This window comes from Lissotriton vulgaris, chromosome 7 (genome assembly GCF_964263255.1).
Source record: "Lissotriton vulgaris chromosome 7, aLisVul1.2, whole genome shotgun sequence".
NCBI classification, from domain to species: domain Eukaryota; kingdom Metazoa; phylum Chordata; class Amphibia; order Caudata; family Salamandridae; genus Lissotriton; species Lissotriton vulgaris.
The window spans coordinates 1,048,801,461-1,048,819,200 of NC_141695.1; the positions used below are offsets into that span (position 1 = coordinate 1,048,801,461).

The 17,740-nt window shown below is 49.1% G+C and overlaps 1 protein-coding gene across 3 annotated transcripts in view; it reads left to right on the plus strand.

Moving 5' to 3' along the window:
* Positions 1 to 17,740, plus strand: part of JADE2 (jade family PHD finger 2) — a 523,571-nt gene that overhangs the window by 458,587 nt on the left and 47,244 nt on the right. For all 3 annotated transcript variants that reach the window (XM_086931489.1, XM_086931491.1, XM_086931490.1), the window contains one exon: positions 8,198 to 8,323. In XM_086931489.1, coding sequence (XP_086787615.1) covers positions 8,198 to 8,323 — 126 coding nt within the window. The remainder of the gene's footprint in view (positions 1 to 8,197; positions 8,324 to 17,740) is intronic.

Consider the following 17,740-nt stretch of genomic DNA (forward strand, 5'->3'; position numbering starts at 1 on the left):
TGAATCAGTCGGGGTATCGGTCCTAGACAACCTCAGGAAGGGAATGGATCATAACAAACACCAGGCGCTGGTACTCCTCGATCTCTCCGCCGCCTTTGACACGGTGGACCACACCATCTTACTGTCCCGTGTCAAGGCGGCTGGAATTGAGGGATCAGCCCTAGTGTGGCTTTCCTCCTTCCTGAGGGACCGCACCCAGGCGGTCCGGCTAGGAGACTTCACAACCACCTCACTCCCAGTCACCTGTGGTGTTCCCCAGGGTTCCTCTCTTTCCCCCTTACTGTTCAACCTTTATATCTTTCCTCTCATTTTCGCACTTCAGCAGCTGGAGGTCACCGTGTACAATTACGCGGATGACCTCCAGCTCATCTTTGACCTATCCTCCTCTCCCCTCTCTGTCTCTAACTTCCAGTCCACTATGACATTCATCAGGGACTGGATGAACCACAACCATCTCAAGTTGAACCCGGATAAAACCGAGTTGGTTCTCACCGGTGGTTCTTCCAGTCCCTGGAACTCTCTCTTCTGGCCCTCCTCCCTTGGTCCCGCCCCCACTCCTTCAACCACGGTCAAAACACTGGGGGTCAAAATGAACAACCAGCTCACCCTCCATTCACAAATCAGTTCTGTAGTCTCCTCCTGCTTCCTCACCCTCCGAACTATCCGCACTGTCTCTCGCTTCTTTTCCCCCCAGGCACTCAAATAGATCATGGCCGCATTGGTGATATCTCGGCTGGACTATGCCAACGCCCTCTACAACGGCATACCAGCATACAGCCTGCGGAGGCTCCAGATGGTCCAAAACCAGGCTGCCCGGTTGGTCTATGGCCTCCCACGCTACCACCACTCCACACCCCTCCTCAGGGAGCTCCACTGGCTTCCTGTTAAGGAACGTTCCCTTTTTAAGACCGGCTGCATGGATTTCCAGGCCCGCCAAGGCACTGCCCCGCCTTCATTTCCTCGTTAATAAAAGAATACGTCCCCACCAGAGAGCTTCGCTCTTCTTCCAAGTCTCTCCTTCAAATCCCACGTTTCAGACGTAAAAAGTGGGGTGGGACCAACTTTTCTACCTTAGCCCCCACTTTCTGGAACTCCCTCCCCGACCACCTTCGTTCGGCTACTCATTATGTTTCTTTCCGCAAAGAACTAAAAACGTTCCTTTTCAAACAGGCCTTCTCCGTGTAACTTCCCCTTCCTGCTCTACGACAGGTTCCTACTTTGCCTCTGTTGCCAAACCCTCCACTAGCGCCAAGAAACCGTACGGTGCACGTTGCGCTCTATAAATGTTTTAAATTGGAAATTGGAAATTGATTGCCTTGTGGAAAGGATTATGAACGAACGCAGTTGGTCTGAGTTAGTTATAGTGATATACCAGTGATAAAGTTTATAGGCCTGATTGTTCATAATGAAATGTTATAATAGAGAAAGCAGGCTTAATATATTGATTGTGAACAGCATATGTTCAAGTCAGTATGTATTTACGGGTAGATTATTACTTTGTAATAAGCCTACTAATAGGTATTTTGTTACATGGAATGCCGGAGATTAACTTTGTAGGGAATGATTTTGATGTTGGTCACTGCCTCTGACAATTCCCAAGGGATGAAGATTTGTGCTGTAGTAATTCTTGTAAGACTCTCTATTATCTGCCAGCGGCTTCTAATAATAAAAACAATCTTTAAATAAAGCAAACATCCGTGTGTGTGTGTGTGTATATATAAAAAAAATATATATATATATATTTTTTTTTTCACTGAAAAAAAAACAGGTTTCAGAGATGTTATAGTTAGAAATCAGCATTTAAGAAACCTTAGAAATTCACAGACAAAACCATAGGTTTCAGGGTTGTTATAGTTAGCTGTACATTTCACTCCTACAAAACCATAGAAATTCCTCTGTTATAGTTAGTTCTTCTAACTATAACTTGCATGCCCGCAATGCACTGCTGATGAGGTCACATATTACATCATTCATGACATGGTCAGTGACATCACTGATGACATCATCCAGTTAATGTGGTTTAGTTTAAAATTTAAATATGTATTATATATACACCAATCTGTATTGAAGATTGAGTGGATATATAACGGTCTGGATGGAGGATTTAGTAGCTGTTTGACTGTCTGTTTAAGTGAGTAATTAAAAGTGTCTCACTTAATACATGGATTAGTAACTAAACTATGTAAATGTGTGCATCACTGTCTGTTGTATAACATGCTGCATCAGTTGGTCACTAACTACATGAGTGTTTATATTAGTTATTGATTAGTTGGGTGAGTATTTGTATGGGACAATGAGTTTGTGTGTGGTTGGATGGGGTGTGTGTAACTCTATGCATAGATGTGTGAATTGTTGATTGACTAGGTGTATAGGTTTAAGAGTCCATGTGGAAACAGTTGTTGGGGTGACTGAGTGTATTTATTTGTGTGTTGGTGAGCGAATATATGTTTTAGTTGTACCTATTCAACAAAGTAAAAAAATAAAAGGCATTGTATGTGAAAGTTGGTGTATATAAATAAGTATATATAAGAGTCAGTGATTGTGAGAGTAACTATATGAACGAGTGTATAATTGTAATGGTGATTTTTTAACATATTAACTATGAGTTACTATGTGTTTGATTAAATGAGGTGTTTGTGTATAATTGTGTGAGTAAATGTAAGTGATTCATTTTTTCATGAGTGAGTAGGATGACTGCATAACTGACTAAGATGACTGCTGATGTGTCAATGTCTATATATGTGTATAAGTGCATTTGATAGTGTTCTATTAATTAGTGACTGCATGTATAAGTGATTCTGTTGTTTGATGGTTAGTAGTGTGTGTAGACTTAGGAATCAGTGAGTGGGTATGTAGTAACTGGTATTGGTGTATCAATGGTTTCAAGTATTGTACTCTGTATTTTACAGTGAGTGATGAGAGGTTATACTAGTGTATGATGAGGTGTATCAGATTGTCACGTGGATGATGTCATCAGTAATGTCACTAAACATGTCATAAATGATGTAATATGTGACATCAGCAGCAGTGCATTGCGGGCGCGCGGGTTATAGTTAGCAGAACTAACTATAACGGAGGAATTTCTATGGTTTTGTACGAGTGAAATGTCCAGCTAACTATAACACCCCTGAAACCTATTTTTTTTTCTGTGAATTTCTAAGGTTTTTTAAATGATGATTTCTAACTATAACGTCTCTGAAACCTATGGTTTTTTCAGTGAATTCCAAAGCTTTTTTAAATGCTAATTTTTAACTATAACGTCTCTGAAACCTATGGTTTTTTCAGTGAATTCCAAAGCTTTTTTAAATGTTAATTTCTAACTATAAAGTCTCTGAAACCTATGGTTTTTTCAGTGAATTTCAAAGGTTTTTAAATGCAAATTTTTAAGTGTAATGGTAGTTATACCTATTTTTGTACTGATTTTCTACAGTTTTTTAACAGTTTATTTATAAATATTTTATTCATTAAATAACATATATTTTACTGAAAATTGCACATTTTTTTTAAATCAAACTGAAATATTGTTTCATTTTTGTTTCTTTTTTTCTTTTAATATATATTTACATTATTTTCTTTAAAAACAAAATCCTAATTTTTTTCTGAGTTGCGCACCCAAAGCATACACGTCACGGCGGGTGCGCGGATTCTAACAATTTTAGAAAACTCGTGAAGGATGCGCGTACTGTGTGCGACGGCTGCGTGTTTTTCAGTTACATCATATACATTTAATATTACATGATGTGCGCGATTGGTATGCGACCAGTCCGCGACTCCTGCTCCCGCCCATTCGTGACACATGCGCATTATTCTACGCGACACTTGACTCCAGTGGCATGGAGAGCACGGGACCCACGTCTGGCAGACTTATTTGTTATGAAGTTTCCTAATTTCCTCATTTACCACAGTCTCCTCAGTAGGAAATACTTTCAGTTTTTTACTTTGGTTCCATCAAGAAGGCATTCAGATGTGTCACACATTTGCCACAAATTCTGAATGTTAGCACTCTAGTTGCTCATTAGATCACTGTAGTAAAGCTATTGCTCACCAGGGAAGTCTGCTGCTGGTATTCAAAGTGCATGTTTCAGTCTGCATGGTAGAATTTTTTAATGGAATAGAAGAGGATTTGAGAAGTCAAAATGTGCCCTAATTTTTCTTTCTGCAGCACTAATCATAATTTCTATGTCAAAATGAAGCCCCTCATTTTGTTCTTTTGCAAATTACTTTTTTTTAAGTGTTACCACTTTATTCTAATCAAGATGGCTTCAGGTGTTCCATACTTTTGTCATAAGTAAGACTGTTAGCGCTCTAGTTGTTCCTTAGAACACTCTGGGACATTCTGTCATTGGGCTGCATCTGAGTGATATTTATGCTACATTTGGGCTCTTTTGTCTCTGGCGGCCATCTTGGGAGACTTATTTGTTAAGAAGTTTCCTAATTTCTCATTTACTACAGTCTCCTCAGTAGGATATACTTTCAGTTTTTTACTTTGGTTCCGTCAAGAAGGCATTCAGATGTGTCACACATTTGCCATAAATTCTGAATATTAGCACTCTAGTTGCTCATTAGATCACTGTAGTAAAGCTACTGCTCCCCAGGGAAGTCTGCTGCTGGTATTCAAAGTACATGTTTCAGTCTGCATGTCAGAATTTGTTTTTATGAAATAGAAGAGGATTTGAGAAGTCACTCAAAATGTGCCATAATTTTTCTTTCTGAAGCACTAATCATACTTTCTATGGCAATATGAACCCCCTCATTTTATTCCTTTTTAAATTAAATGTTTTAATAGTTACCACTTTATTCCAATCGAGATGGCTTCAGGTGTGCTATACTTTCGTCATAAGTAAGGCTGTTAGCACTCTAGTTGTTCTTTAGAACACTCTGGGAAGCTGCAGTAGAACACAAAGGAATCAGCTGACAGTCTCTGGCCTTGTTGGATGTACGTGTTTTACTGAAAATGTCACACTTCATTCTCACATGACTGAGAAAGATAATGTGAATTTACAGAAAATAGCTTTAAAAAGTTTAGCTTATAGATCACCTTCCAAACCTCTGTGGGAAAAGCATGAGAAAATAGTTTTCTCTCAAACATGATTCATGATATCCCTGCAGAAGGCTTTTTCACATGGTAAAATCACCTTAGAACGCACCACAATTCCTAAACTGAGTATGGTACCATCAACAAATGATTTATAATGTAACTAAAGTCTTAAAACCTTCTATTAACTGCAATGCTTTTTAAAGAGGTGCTATCATGTATATTGGTTCCAAGATGGCTGCCAACACTTCTTGGATTAAGTGCTGACAGCCAATCAGATCTCATGATTTATATATTTTGGATTTGTAAAGGGCCGCCTCCGCAACGAGGTGTCCCAGCGCAACCAGAAACCAAGAAACAAGAGACCAAGGAGAGTGGGGTAACGAATTAGACGGCCGGTGTAGGGAAAAGCCAGGTCTTTAAGGCTTTGTGAAAGGCCATATGATTCATAGTGCTTCTCATAAAAACAGGAAGCGAGTTCCAAAGCTTCGCCGGCAGATAACAAAAGGAGCGACCACCGGCCCTCGCTTTTCATACTCGCGGAACGCGAGCCAGCCCGTGATCAGCGGAGCGCAGTAGACGCCCCAGCTCATAAGGCGCCAGCAAATGAAGTAGCCCTGCTGGGGCCTGATGTGTCAGAATCTTGTGAGAAAAACACAACACCTTAAACTCGATGCGCTTTTCAACCGGTAGCCAATGGAGTTTGGGGAGCACATGTGCCACGAGCAGGATCTAGGTAGTGCAACCAAGAGCCAGCCGCCGAGTTCTGAACCCTCTGCAACCGCTTGATACTCGCCTTATTTGCCCCCATGTAAAGAGAATTACTGTAATCCAATCTGGACAAGATAGAGGCCTGTACAATGGTCTGGCGAACCTTGGGCGGAAAGAAACCCAGCAGCGGCCTTAAACCCCACAACAGCCCAAAGCAAATCCCAGCCACAGCTTTTGTTTGTTTATCAAAGGTCAGACCATTATCCAACCACACGCCCAGGTTCTTCACAGCCTCCTTGGGGAGTGGGGCGGGTTTTAGACGATCCGGCCAGCACTGCCCAGACCAAAGCTCCCGGTCCCTGCCGAACAACAACATCTCCGACTTGCTGGCATTTACCTGCAAATAGTTTGCTGCCATCCAGTCGGAGATGGCCAGGAGATCGTCTTTGAACTTCCCCAAACTGCCGTTGCATTTAGAGAAAGCAATCACCAGTTGGGTATCGTCCACATAAGACACCAGGGATAGCCCCCTGCCCTTTGCCACCTCCGCCAGGGGTCTAACATACAAGTTAAGCAAGAGCGGACTTATGACCGAGCCCTGTGGCACCCCCCGATGCAGGACAAACTCCTGGGAATTATATGGAGGAACTGAAACCTGGAAGGACCTATCCTCCAGAAATGACTGAATCCAGGCTAAAGCCACGTCCCCAATTTCAACCTCCAGGAGGCGTTTCAGGAGTATGTCATGGGAAACGGTGTCGAATGTGGCACTTAAATCCAAAAGGACCAGTGCCGCAGAGTCCCCAACATCCAAGCTGCCCCAAAGGCCTCCGACACAACCAATAGCGCAGACTCAGTGCTATGTCTGGGTCGGAAACCATGCTTGACAGATCAAAAATGGCGTTCTGCTCAATGAAATTCGCAAGAGTAGAATTCACATGGAATTCCACTAGCTTAGCCAGAAAAGGGAGTTGGGAGATTGGCTGGTACTTGCCAGGTTCCCCCGGGTCCAGAGAAGATTTTTTTAGTAATGGAGTAACTTTGGCATGTTTCCATGCCCGAGGGTCTGTGGCTGACCTAAGCGACAGATTAGCCAGTTCTAAGCACTCAGGAGAAATCAGATAGTAAAACTGGCAGAAAAAGGCAGGGGAGAGGGCATCCGCTGGAGAGCCTGATTTAATTTTTAAACACAGAGCTTCGAAATCCTCAGGTGTCAGGAGCGGAAATGATAGCAAACTGTTATGATGAGATCTGTCGTTAGGGTCCGCCCAGATATATACCAAGGACTACCTCTTTGCCAAATTTGGTGTAATTCCGTTCAGCAGTTCGGGCTGTAGCTGTGACTAAAGGTTCCTATGGGAAATTACATGGGGAAAACACGTTTTGGGACCCCCCTTTTTTCTCGGTCCCCGCTTGACGAATCATCCCCAAACTTACAGGATAGGAGCGGACCGGAGCGCCCCACGAGTTTTCAACATTTCGCGAAAATTCGTCAACCGGCGCCAAAGTTATTGCAAATAGAATATTGCGGATTTCCTATGGAAAATAGGTCCTAGCTATAAATACCTATTGGCGACCGCCAGTAGGTAATATATATATTCATAAAACTACTTAGAGGGACTTTGGGTTAGTTCTGTTCTGCTATTGGTTTGTCTTCGTATCATTTACACTCTGCTTCCATCCAGAACAGCGAAATGCATGGGGTAATGGTGCAGTCAATCTACATGAGTCATTGCCTCTCTTGCTCTGACAGAATCTTCTGAACATGTGTTTATATCCACCAGAAACTGTGTGCGCTTCTGGGTCCGTCCCCACTAACAGGTGGCCTACTTACTGCACATTTTATCTGCAGTGAGCCGCATCCCACGTGGCCACTTCCTCTAAACCAGGAGAATATTATCAAATGCTGTTGTACATTACGTATTACTGTTTTACCATTCAAAGATGGCTAAAACTGTCCTAAATATGGTGGCAGTGCTTGATCTTTAAAAAAATGCTAGACTATTTACAATACCTTTGCACTATGGTCACCCTCTGCTATATTTAGTTTCGGTATTGCAAGCATATGCACGCCATGTGTAGACTGCAGCATTCTTCTTTTTCTACTTGTATCAGACGATGAATGCAAGTATGAGTCAGTGGGTTGTTGAATGGATACATGAGTGCAAAGATGAATTACAAGAGTGCATGTATGATTATTGAGTGCCTAAATCCATCATTTACACAAAATGTGCTTTCATTCATAAGCCAGATTATTTGGCACTGCCAATGTTTGTTTAAATAATGTCCCCACGTGTATGTTTGTGTAATCATAGCATACATGCAAGTAGGGGGAGTGAGGATTTGTTTGTTTAATGGACTTTCATATCTGCATTTTTTTCATTTGCTCAAAATATTTTTTTTAAATGACCGTTACTGCTTTTAACTTTTCTTATACTTGATCAAAAATAGGGCAATTGGAGAAAAGCATTAAGGGAAAGAAAAGCGAGCTCAAAAGAAGAGGAATCGATATCCGGAAAAGCAGCAGAAATAAAGAAAAGACAAAGTCAGCAAATGAGTCTGTGCTGGGACATCTTGGTAAGTTCTCGTTCAAACAGGTAAAAACTGAATCTTAGTACCTGATAAAGGCTTGGTCACCTACTCCGTTATTTTCGGTAAAGCCTTTCCTAAACTTAATATTTTTGTGTTCAGGCCCATACAGTCCACATTTATTTATCTTTTAAACACAGCGTTAAGCCTACAACCTCTTGTAGAGGCCGGCCGCCTTTGCAATAGTTCTTATGCTTGCGTATCAACTGGAGCCTTAACACAGCGCCATGCCTACAACTCTTTCAGGAGAGCCGGCCGCGAGGCTTATGGAGGAGTAGACAAAAGCTCATCACACGCGGGCATACGCCCACTATGCATGGGAGGTAGGTAGCAGGCAACTAGCCCAACTGTAGTAAACAGCCCAACAGGGCACATCTGTCTCAGAGCGAGACGAAGGCCAGAGTGGCAAGTAGGAAGAAAGAAAATAGACGTAGCAAGAGAATCTGTGGTCAGAGAGTAGAGAGAGGGGAAGGGATAGTGGCTGTGGGTGGCGTGTCTGGGGGCAAGGTGGGGGGCGTTTACACTGCAGCGCGGGACACCGTAGTGTGCCTAACACTCAAGGACACAGCCTGGCAGGATCCGCAGGGGCAATGGCGTCCTCAAAGAGGCGTAGCGTGCGGAGTCTAGGGGGCATGTGTCATGCATGTTGTACCGAACAGAGGTATCGCACTAGGGGTTTCCAAACTGCTGTAAAGCGTGTGTCTCTCAGCTGTAGCCTAGCCGTGAGCAGTTCCAGCGCGAGTACCTGCCAAAGGCGTACAAACCAGGATGCTATGGGCGGCGCTTCAGTACGTTTCCAGTACAGGGCTATGAGTTGCTTTGCCGCACCTAGCATGTGGAGTGCGAGTACCCAGTCGCTGCGGGTAAGTGCCTTAAGTGTGCTAGGGTAAATGCCGAGTAGTATTGTGGACACTTCTTCAGGTATGGGGAACGCCAGCACCCCTCTGATATGGCTAAGTACCTCCTTCCAAAAGATCGTCAAAGTTGGACACGCCCACCATATATGCACAAAGTCACCAGTCGCAGAGCTACATCTCCAGCACATCGGCGAGGCTTTAGGGAACATTTTGCTAAGGCGCAGCGGAGTGTAGTACCACTGGGTGAGCAATTTATAGGCATTTTCCTGCTGCGGGACGCTGCGGTAGATTTTGGGTATATCGCGCCACAGTCTGCTCCACTGGGAGGGCTCTATGTCTGCTCCTGCCGTCAGCTGCCATTGCTTCTGGTACGGGTGCGCGGGGATTGACTTCGGGTGTTGTAGTATGTGGTAGATTTGTAAAAATTAGTCTCTTCAGCCCCCCGAGAGAGCGCGCCGGCTTTTCGAAGGGTGTGAAAGCCCTGGTGGCCGCCTGGTATACTTCATCACCCGCAGTCCAATGACGTAGCTGGGTGTGCTGGAAACCAGCCGACGGGGGGAGTCTGAACTCCTCCTTGCAGTCCTCCCAGGTCTTGGGCAAGCCCCCGAGGAAAAGGTCCCCAATGACTCTGCAGTCTCCCTGCGTCCACTCATCAAACGCACGGGTTTTGTGGGCCGGAGGGAATTGCGAGTGACCCGCTATCGGCGTGTGCGGGGACGGGAACGTTGTGAGGCCCCTGGGCACAGCAATCTTGTCCCATATGTCCAGGACCGTTTTTGTAGGGACTGCTATGTAGGCACTCCTAGAGCGCGCCGCCCGCGGAAGCCACGGCAGGTCCCATATAGTGCGTCCCGTGACCGCCCGGTCCATGTGGAACCAGTGCTTGTCACTTGCACGTGCACCCCACTCTACTACGAAGCGCAGGTGTGCTGTCCAGTAGTAGTGAACCAAGTTGGGGCATGCCAGGCCTCCCCTGTCCCTCGGCTCCATAAGGATTTTCTGCGAGAACCGGGGGCGTTTCCCGCCCCAGATGAAGGAAGTGATCTCTCGCTGGAGGCTCCGGATGCAGTGAAGCGGAATCGGGGTGGGCAGACACTGAAAAACGTACAAAATTTTTGGCAGAATCGACATTTTGACCGCGTTCAGGCGCCCCAGCCAGGAAATCATCAGAGGCCTCCACCTCCGGAGGTCCTCCAGAACCGCTTTACGACACTCCGTCCAGTTTACCGAAGACAACGAGTCCAGGTGGGGGGTCAGCGTGAGGCCCAGGTATTTGATTTGGCTCTCCGCCCACTGGTAGGGCACCGTCGCCTTCAGCGGCTGGAGCTCGTCCGCGGGTATAGTGAGGTTGAGCGCCCAGGACTTGGTATGATTTATTTTGAGGCCCGATGCCTGTTCATATAGACACAGAACCTCGTGAAGCGCTGGCAGGGATTCACTGGGGTGTGTGAGAGTGAGGATCAAGTCGTCGGCAAATAGCGCCACTTTGTTGTCCCTCCCCCCCGTGGGCTATTCCATGTATTCTGTGGTCGCGTCGTATCATTGCCGCTAGTGGTTCCACCGCGAGGGCGAACAAGAGCGGCGAGAGCGGGCATCCCTGCCTCGTACCTCTATGTATCTGCAGCGGCGGTGTTAGCTGGCCGTTCACTCTGACCCTGGCTTGCGGCCCAAGGTACGGGGCCATAATGCTAGTTATCATTCTAGGACCTAGACCGAGCCTCCGAAGCACCGCCCTCAAGAAGGTCCAGTCCACCCGGTCGAAGGCCTTCTCCGCGTCGAGCGAGAGAAGGCAAGCCGGAATGTCCCAGTGTCGTGCCTTGCCCACCAGGTGCGCCAGTCGGCGTACATTGTCCGCCCCTTGTCGGTCCCTAATGAAACCCACCTGATCCGGGTCCACAAGCCCCGGCATGTAGGGGTCCAATCGCTTGGCCAGTATCTTGGTATAGATCTTCAGATCCGTATTTAAGAGGGCGATAGGCCTGTAGGAAGCACAGAGCACAGGATCTTTTCCGGGTTTCGGGGTCAACGCTATCTCCGCCATTCCCATGTCGGAGGACGGACCAGATGTGTCAGAGAAGGAGTGGTAAAGCCTGAGCAGATAGGGACGGAGCTGGGTTTGGAACACTTGATAAAAGATCAGCGGGAGGCCATCCGGGCCTGGGGTTTTCCCAGTGGGGAGTTCCTTAATGGCCGCCGAAACCTCCTCTTCCAGTATGGGCTCCTCCAGTTCCGCAGCACAAGCCGGCGGCAACGGAGTCCCCTCGTAGTCGTCAAGGACCGCCGCTCGCGCCTCCTGCGATGTGGGTGCCCCCGCGTACAGGGAGGTGTAGTAGGCCAAAGGCGTCCTGTTTTGTCTTCTCCGTGACAGCCGTGGAGCCATCTTGACAGTGGAGTTTAGCGATATGGGCTCTGGCTGTTCTTGCTCTCAGCCATCTGGCCAACATACGCCCCACCTTGTCTCCGCCCTCATAATATTTTTGCTTCAGCGCTAATAAGGAGTACTCTGCCTTGTTAGTGCGTAGAAGACGCAATTGTCCCCTGAGGTTAGCTAGCTCCCTTCTGGACGCCAGGGAAGATCGAGTCCTGTCCCGTGCCTCCGCCTGCTTGATTTCGCCCGCAAGCTTAGACTCCAGCTTGTGAGTCTCCCGTCGTCGTGCGATCGCTAGGGACGTGATGTGCCCCCGTATGGTGGCCTTAAAGGCGTCCCCTACTACCGGGAGGGGTGTCTCGGGTAGATCATTGACGGTGAAGTACGAGTCTATGGCTTCGCGGATGCTATTCACATCTTCCGGAATGAGAATGTGCGTGATCCGACAGCGAGATATCCGAAATGGCAGCTTGCAGCGTGTCCCGGGCAAGGTCTAGGGAGGTGAAAATGTAGTCAATGCGCGAGTATGTCCGGTGGGAGTGGGAGTAAAAGGTGTAGTCTCGGACCCCCGGGTTGTGGTAGCGCCACGCGTCGACCAGTCCCAAGTCCGTGATCTGTGACCTGAGCGTAGAGGACATCGCTCCCGCGCCGCCACACGCGTTTTCCCCGCGATCTATATCTGGGTCCCACACTATGTTAAAATCTCCACCCAGGATTGTACGCGGTTCGTCAGACTTGAAGTGGGCCCTCAGGAGTGACTGGAGATATTTGTCCTGCGACTGGTTGGGTGCGTATACATTACCCAGGGTGTACTGTATCCCCCCCATCTGCACCGCAGCCCGGATGAAGCGCCCATCACTGCTCTTGTATGGTTTGGCGGGCCCCTGTCTACAGCCCGCTCTACACAGGATTGCCACCCCTGCCGTCTTGGTGTCAGCCGATGCCCAGAATTGTGTGGGGTATCTAGGGTGTGCCATGCGCTTAGTGTCCCCCCGTAGGAGATGTGTCTCCTGTAAAAATATGATGTCAGGGGAGTGATGGAGAAGGTAGCGCCATATCTGGTTCCTTTTGTTGGGGGAGTTCAGCCCTTTGACATTGAGCGATAGGATCTTTAGGGGCCTGGGAGCAGTCACCGCCATAACACTAGGGGGGATGTTGCCGCCTTATCACCCAGCACCCTCCACCCCGCATGGGTGGGAAGAATCACCTCCCTCCGCCACCACTGCTGCTGCTCCGTGCGTGTATCTGCAAGGGTCTCGGGACTGCCACCCCACCCGAGGGCAGAGGGGGGGACAACATAGGGACAGCTCGGGAGAAAAGGAGGAGAAGTAGACAGAGTGGGAAAACAAAGAGAACAAAGAGAGTAAGGAACCACGACGGGCCAACAGGGCCCTAGCACAATGTCCCATGTTCCGGACATCCTCTACCCGAGGGTTTGGATGGTCTCAGGAATGTCACTTCCTACGGGACAGAATGGGGGGGGGGGGTCTGTTGGGAATATAGGACCCGGCAGCCACGGAGCCCGTCTGCCCCGTTGCCCAGGGCGGTTTCAGGGGATGTGAGTCTAATGTATCTCAAAAACGGGGAAGGCTGAATAACTTCTACAGGAGTACCTGGGTCCAGCGACGGGGGCAAGTTCCTGTAGCAAAAGTCCACCAGGTCGTATCCTCTCGATCACCCCAAGGGGCCCAACCGCTGTCCATGGCATCATCAGCCCCTCCGAGCCGCAGCTAATGTTCAGTTGTCCCCCTGTAGAGATTCGGCAGGTTGTAGGGCTAAGCGTGCGCTTCCCCCTTGTTGTCGGGGTGTGGGAGGTCGTGCAAGCTGCAGGAATGCAGGTGGTGCCAGAATGCCCATCAGTGAGCGTACGGACGCAGAAGTTCCCAGTCCCGCACAGGTGATTGTAGTGGCAGTTCCCTCGGTGATCGGTGGTCATCTAAACGTGGAGACTGGCCAATCGGGGGTCACGGTGTATGAGGTTTCGCAGGGTGCTCCTCGCGGTCGCTCTCAAGGGAGCGAATGTGGTCAATGATGTCTTGCTTAGCCTGGGATTTGGAGAGATCGTCCTTCGGGGTCGTCCGGCGACGCCGGGTCACCGTGGTCCAATCCGGTCGAGCCAGGGGCCTCTCCTGTCGCCTGGGGTGGGTTGGGCTATGTTCGGGGGATTCCAAGAGACCAATCAGTTGCGCCGCCTCATTGTAGGAGCGGAGTGTTCTGCGCTTGTCACCCCAGCGAAAGATCAGGGCGAAGGGGTGTCCCCACTGATAGGGGATGTCGAGAGCCTGTAGTTTTTCTGTCACAGGGCGGAAGACTCTCCTTCTATGCAGCGTGTTAGGTGCCAGATCCTGGTAGATTTGGATCTTATGCCCTCCGAATTGCAGGTCCTGTTTGTCCCTTGCCGCTTTCATTATAGCCTCCTTCTCCGTGAAATAGTGTACTCAGATTATTATATCCGGGAGAAGGCCCGTCTTGCCTCCCGCGCTGAAGACTCAATGTGCGAGGTCCAGAATTGGTAGGGAGGCCCCCTCTCCGCCTCGCACCTCGTGCAGGAGCTGAGCTGTGTAGGCCATGATGTCAGACCCTTCCTTTCCGAGTGGTACGCCACGGATTCTGAGGTTGTTGCGGCGCCCCCTATTTTCAAGGTCCTCCTGTTTGACCTGGAGCTCGATGTTTTGCTCTTCCAGGGCCGCCACCCTCTGCCACAACTGCTCAACATCTTCTGTGCGCGTGTCGACAATTTTTTCCAGTCCATCGACCCTGTCTCCCAGTTCCGTGACTTCTTTGCGCATTTCCTTGACGCAGGTGTGCACCTCCGCCCGCAGGGACCCTATCTCGGATTTTAAGTCCGCCATGAAAGAAGACATGAAGGCCTGGGTCACCGGGGGAGAGTCGTGATAGGTGGCGGCGTGTCTTCGGTTGGGGCCGACGCCCCCGCTTTGCCCCACATGGCAACCACCGACGTGCCCTTGGATGCTGTCGCCGGGTCCGCCTTGCCCCCTCCTCTGCCTCGGGTCATCGTCCACCCGGAGCGTAGTGTCCCTCGCCGCGGGCACGGTCCCTCGATGGCGTCGCCGGGGTGTGGAGAAAGTGCGGTGCGCCACCAGTCCTCCACTCCCCACCCAAGCACTCCCTTACGTGCAAGCTCGCTCTGTCCGCAAGGCGGGGTGCAGACCCGGGTCCTCTCGTCGCCACCAGCACGCCTCACAGGCCAGCCCCCCCCGGGCTCCGGGTGTCACTCCATCCGTCCCTCGGGAAATGGCATCGCCTTCAGGTAGTGGCGCTGGTCACCCCGGGGCCCACAGTCAGCGCGGGGGTACTCACAGGTCTTTCGCAGCTCTGACCCCTCACTCCAGCCCGGCCGGTCCAGCCCCGGGGACACACACGTCCGCAGTCGCAGCGGCCGGAGGGGCCGAGGTGCCAAGCTGGGCCCAGTCCAGGAGGCCCAAGTTGGTAGGCGGCGTGTGCAGCGGCCCCCGCCACAGTCCAGCAGTGCCGGGCAGCAGTGGCGCCCCAGTCCGCACACGGCTAAGTTCCAGTGCGGGAAAGTTCGCTAGGCACACCGGCCTCCGCTCCCGCCGGTCCCCTGTCACCCCAACTGGGTCGTCCGGGCAGGTCCGATGGGCTTCCCCCCCTTGTGCAGGATGGGCCAGAGGGGCGTCTCGAGCGCTGTGTTGGAGGCGCTAGGTGCAGCGCTGCAGGCCACCGCGGGTCTCGGGGACCGCCGCCATTTTAGAGTCAGGCAAGTCCGGCCGGCTCCGGCCCTCCGCGGCAGCTCACCCCAGGGGCCCTCACCTCAGGGACGAGCGGAGGTGCAGGCCGGGCGCTCCTCTCCTCCCCGCAGTCTCACAGGGGGCTCCCGCTGGTTCGGGGGGTCCAGGGCAACCCTCGGCCTCAGGCTAGATTTCAGCTACAGGGCGGCGCCATCTTGGCCTCATGGACTGCCGGAGTGTGCTCCGCGAGGAGGCTGCAGGTCGGCTCCCAGGCATTCACGGGCTCAAGCCCGGTAACCGGAGGGCACCCCGCAGGGTGAGGCAGCACAGTCCGCGATCTCCAGCCACCGCCAGGGGATAGGGCATCCGCAGGGGCGCAGTCACCCAGGCGCCGGTCCCCCGTCACAGGACCAAGATGGCGGGCGGGCCCTCCGGCGGCAAGACGTCCGAGCCCTCCGGTCTGTGCTCCCCGGCCTCCCCCGCCGGGTCTGCTCCGCCAGTGGCTGCCTCACGCTCCAGACACCAGCAGCTGTGCAGGTACTCCGTTCGGTAGCCCCCGAATGTCGCTGGAAGAGGCTTATGCAGGCAACGGGGCGACAGAGCTCGCCCGTGGCACGTCCGATCACATTGCGGTCTTGGCCACGCCCCCAACTTAATATTTTTAATATTCATCCTTTTATTTTAAAAGTCACGACTGCAAATACAGTCATACCAGTAAAGCAGCAATAACGGCTGTAAAAATTGCAATAATAACGAATTATTTTGGCAAGATTATCCAAATCACTAAACCCAAGGAAGAAAATGAAAGTGAAGGTGAAAAGGGAGAGATGAAAAAAATAAGATCCATAAGGCAACATTCATATCTGCCATGCACCATGTGTCTGCCTTACCAAGAACATTAACCAGCAGAAAAAAGAAAGGGATCTCTTGAAGATAGTATTCTGATGCCAACATGAACAAGAAATCTGGTTTTGGAGGAGTGATCCGAGACTTCTGCCACTACCTATATATCCTTTGTTGTATTGTTTCTGTGTGTGTTTGAATCTGTATATATCGCCCACTAGATGTCTACAAAATTTCTCTTCTCAGCCCTATCTCTAAGAATGTCCTGGAGTCCATTATCTGTCGAAAGAAAAGGATACAGTGGGAAAGAATTGTTTCACACTACTACTTGTTTGAGAAACTCTGCCGCACATAGCTAAAAGGGTTCTCAAACAAAGTCTTGTATTACATTTCTTTCTCTTTCCTGTTTCATCCAAACAAACTGTTTCAATGTTCCGAATTTATATATATATTGCACAGTGGTCATTGCCATGTATAGTTATAAGTAAGTCAATTTCCATAAAAAGAGCATTTTTTGTTTTACTTATAGCTTTGGTGCCTTTTAATGCATCATCATGGTTTTCTTTTAATTTTAAAGTACATCTACCTCAGCTCTTTCATGGAAAGTTTCGAGGTGATCTGTCGAGTAGGGTCCAAGAAAAGTGGGGGTGGGGGAACTCATGCAATATCCATAGGGAAAATTCTAGACAAATATATAGAAAAAATTGCTTGACCGAATTACACCATATTCGGGAGAAAGCTAGATCTTTGCTAAGCGTGCGTTTTGTGATTCAGCTTACCTTAAATGCGATGTAATGGTATGCATTTTAATGGTATGCTTTGTAAAGGTATAATGCAATGTAATGGAATGCGTTGTTAAGATAGTTTCTGAAAATGCGATGTAATGGCTTGCAATGTAAAATAATGCGTTGTAAAGGATATTGCGATGTAAAAACTGTTGTAAAGGCATGCATTGTAAATGTATGCGTTGTAATGTCATAAATTCGCACACTGGAGCTTCTGAGGTGAAATGAAAAGCAACGCTTTTCGTTTTGAGTGGAGCTCTGGTCTCCTGTAAGCCTTTCCACCCATACCACTTCTGCTCAGAAGATCAAGAACAACCGGGCCCAAGTCATCCTCGTGGCTCCAGATTGGGCAAGAAGAGTCTGATATCCAGAGCTTCTTTGAATGAGCATTGATCCTCCGATCAGGCTACCGCTTCAGGAGGATCTTCTGTCGCAGCAGCAGGGGAGGATCTTCCACCCAAACCTGTCAACCTTCTGCCTCCTTGCATGGAGATTGAGCTTTCGACCTTCCTCCCGAAGTATGTCATTTTATCTTGGCGGCCAAGCAGCCCTCCATTAAGATGGTATACGCCTGCAATTGGCTAAAATGTTGTACAGAAAGGTCTGTTAACCCTCTTTCTGCTTCTCTATCTAAAATTATTCTTTTTATTCTTACCCTTGCCCAGCAGGGTTCCGCTTTTGGTACTCAAGGGTTATCTTACTGCTCAATCCTCTTTCTTGCTGCCGGACAAACCCTCTTTATGCAAGTCCTCTATTGTAAGTAGGTTCTTGAAAGGGTTTGTACATATGTTTCCCCCTATGCATTTTATCATGCCGCAGTGGGATCTCAATCTGGTTCTCAC